Source organism: Tupaia chinensis, unplaced genomic scaffold, assembly GCF_000334495.1.
Source record: "Tupaia chinensis unplaced genomic scaffold, TupChi_1.0 Scaffold148012_1, whole genome shotgun sequence".
Classification (NCBI taxonomy): domain Eukaryota; kingdom Metazoa; phylum Chordata; class Mammalia; order Scandentia; family Tupaiidae; genus Tupaia; species Tupaia belangeri.
This window is the reverse complement of record NW_006207862.1, coordinates 2,896,045-2,898,688: the sequence shown is the minus strand read 5'-3', so window position 1 is coordinate 2,898,688 and position 2,644 is coordinate 2,896,045. Positions and strand designations below refer to the sequence as shown.

At 64.2% G+C, this 2,644-nt stretch overlaps 1 protein-coding gene across 3 annotated transcripts in view; it reads left to right on the top strand.

Annotated features, from left to right (window-relative positions):
* The first annotated feature begins 952 nt into the window (after nucleotides 1-952).
* The window catches only part of UNC5B (unc-5 netrin receptor B), an 18,803-nt gene continuing 17,111 nt past the window's right edge, over nucleotides 953-2,644 (top strand). For all 3 annotated transcript variants that reach the window (XM_027768910.1, XM_027768909.1, XM_027768908.1), the window contains exons 1-4: nucleotides 953-1,091; nucleotides 1,351-1,454; nucleotides 1,557-1,737; nucleotides 2,338-2,505. In XM_027768910.1, coding sequence (XP_027624711.1) covers nucleotides 959-1,091; nucleotides 1,351-1,454; nucleotides 1,557-1,737; nucleotides 2,338-2,505 — 586 coding nt within the window. In that variant the 5' untranslated portion in view covers nucleotides 953-958. The remainder of the gene's footprint in view (nucleotides 1,092-1,350; nucleotides 1,455-1,556; nucleotides 1,738-2,337; nucleotides 2,506-2,644) is intronic.

The following is a 2,644-nucleotide window of genomic DNA, read 5'->3' as shown; positions in this document are numbered from 1 at the left end:
TTAATTTAATTTCTCTGTTAACAATGGAAACACCGCAGCAGCTGCCTGCTCCTCTTTCTGATAAGCCACTGACCCGAGGGAAATTGGGGTCAGGAGGAGGAGAAATTGGAAACAGTCTTTTCTCCCTCCTGAGGACGCTGGTTCTGGCCACAGACCAAGGAGCAGGAAGAGGGCTGGCGTCCCTCTCCTGGGTCACGAGGAGCCTGGGCCTCCTGGCACGCCGAGCTCTCTGGGGCACAAGGCGGGTAGGGTGAGCCTGGGGAGGGGCCCCCCAGCCCACCCCAGTCCTGGACCCCACCTGCTGGCTGGCATCCCCGCTGTGGGCTACCCCTCAACCTCTTCCAGCCTGCCTGTCCCCACCGGGGGGCACCCCCAATCCATCCCAGGGAGCTGCAGCCGCCACTGGGATTCAGGCCGCCCTGGGTGCCTGTGGCAAGTCATAGCTTTCTGAGCCTCCGTCCACATCCCGAATGGGCACACCGTCCGGGGAAGGGCCTACGTGGCACCTGCACGTGGGACGCCCTCGTGGCCAGTCTGCGCCGCCCCTCGCCAAGGCCCGTGTGTTGCTAACAGTTGCTGCTCCATCACTGCTATCGGGAATGACCCGCTCCCACCAGGGAGCTGAGCCAGACCCTTCCTCACCCTCTTTCACCCAAAAAGGTCGCAGTGCTCAGGCTGTCTGCCTGCCCTCTGCCGGGGCCATGGACCGGCCAGGGCCGGTAGCCTAAAGCCCATCCGAAGCCTCTTTAGGGACACTTCTGGGAGTGACTCCAGGGAGACGGGCTGGGTAGTTAAGAAGGAGGAATGGATGTCTCAGAGCCCCACTCCTGCAGCTATAAACCGGGTGCTCTGGGCACCCTGAGTTCTCCTGCAGAGCAGAGTGGCCCTGGGTGGTGCAGGGACCCACAGGTGGCCCAGTCCCCTCAACCTGCCCCTCCCACCCCCAGGGCTGCCGGCCATGGAAGTCCGCATCAACGTCTCGCGGCAGCAGGTGGAGAAGGTGTTCGGGCTGGAAGAGTACTGGTGCCAGTGCGTGGCGTGGAGCTCCTCGGGCACCACCAAGAGCCAGAAGGCCTATATCCGTATCGCCTGTGAGTGAGGGTGGCCCTGGGCAGGGTAGTTGGGAGGGGACAGCAGGCCTGCCTGGAGGAGGGAGTCAGGTCAGACCTCACACCCTGCCTTGATGGGTAGAGAAAGCACCAAGGGACAGCAGCCTGGTCACCTCCATGTCTCGGGGCACTTGGCATTCCTCTTGCCATGTGTCATGGCCCCCAGGACCGAGGGACAGAGCCAGCAGGGTGAGCAGGTGTGAGGGCCCCAGGCAGGAGGACACTCTTGTTTTTCTCCCAGATTTGCGCAAGAACTTTGAACAGGAGCCGCTGGCCAAGGAGGTGTCCCTGGAGCAGGGCATCGTGCTGCCCTGCCGCCCCCCAGAGGGCATCCCCCCAGCCGAGGTGAGAGGGGCTAGGGACCCACACTAGGGGCGGGGTGCCCAGGGCCGCTCCCACCTGAGGCAGCTGGCCTGGCCCGCGTGCAGCTGCATGCCCCTCCCCCAGGTGGAGTGGCTGCGCAACGAGGACCTGGTGGACCCGTCCCTGGACCCCAACGTGTACATCACGCGGGAGCACAGCCTGGTGGTGCGCCAGGCCCGCCTGGCCGACACGGCCAACTACACCTGTGTGGCCAAGAACATCGTGGCTAAGCGCCGCAGCACCACTGCCACCATCATCGTCTACGGTGCGGCCACCCCAGCCTGGGGCTGCAGCCCACCCCCACCCTCCCTAAACAGCTGGAAGGGGTACAGCCCAGGGAGAGGAGGTGGCCTGACCGAGGTCATGCAGCAAAATCAGTGGGCAAATTGGGCACGCCGGTGCTCTAGTCCCTTGTCTGCCACCGAAGGAGACACAGTTCTTGGGCCGGGGTTGAGGCAGACTCATTCAGTGGCCCCACTCCCAAACCTATGTTCCTAGCAGTTAGGGACTGAAGCCCAGGCCCTGTAAGCTCTTCTCTACTGCCCCTGAACCTCATGGACAGGAGGGGCAGAGGTGGCTTTAGCCGGTGACAGGAAGAGCCCTGTGCTGAACCCCAGCCCCAAGCGGGTCCCCGCCCTCACAGGGAGACGTGTGCACCCCCTCTGGACACTGTTTGCCGTTGTACAGTGGTATGGGGAGTAAGCAGTGTCCTCCTGGGTCCCCTCTGGGTCCCAGGTCTGCCTGCTGTATCTGAGTCCTCAGCCCTGCCGGCAGGAGGGTCTAACTGGGGAGGGCCAATGGGACAGGTTGAAGGGCCAGAGTGCCCCAGAGAGGGCCAGCCAGGTGACAGCTACAACCCCAACAGTGAATGGCGGCTGGTCCAGCTGGGCAGAATGGTCACCCTGTTCCAACCGCTGTGGCCGAGGCTGGCAGAAGCGCACGCGGACCTGCACCAACCCCGCCCCGCTCAACGGAGGTGCCTTCTGCGAGGGCCAGGCCTTCCAGAAAACGGCCTGCACCACTGTGTGCCCAGGTAGGAGCCCCCGGCAGGTGGCATGCTACCACACCCAGCCTTATGCCAGAGCCCCCCCATCTGTGCTGTGCTCCAGAGCCAGGCAGCCATTCCCTCCCCACGGGAGCAGGAAGTGCTTGACCTGGGGCCACAGCCCGCC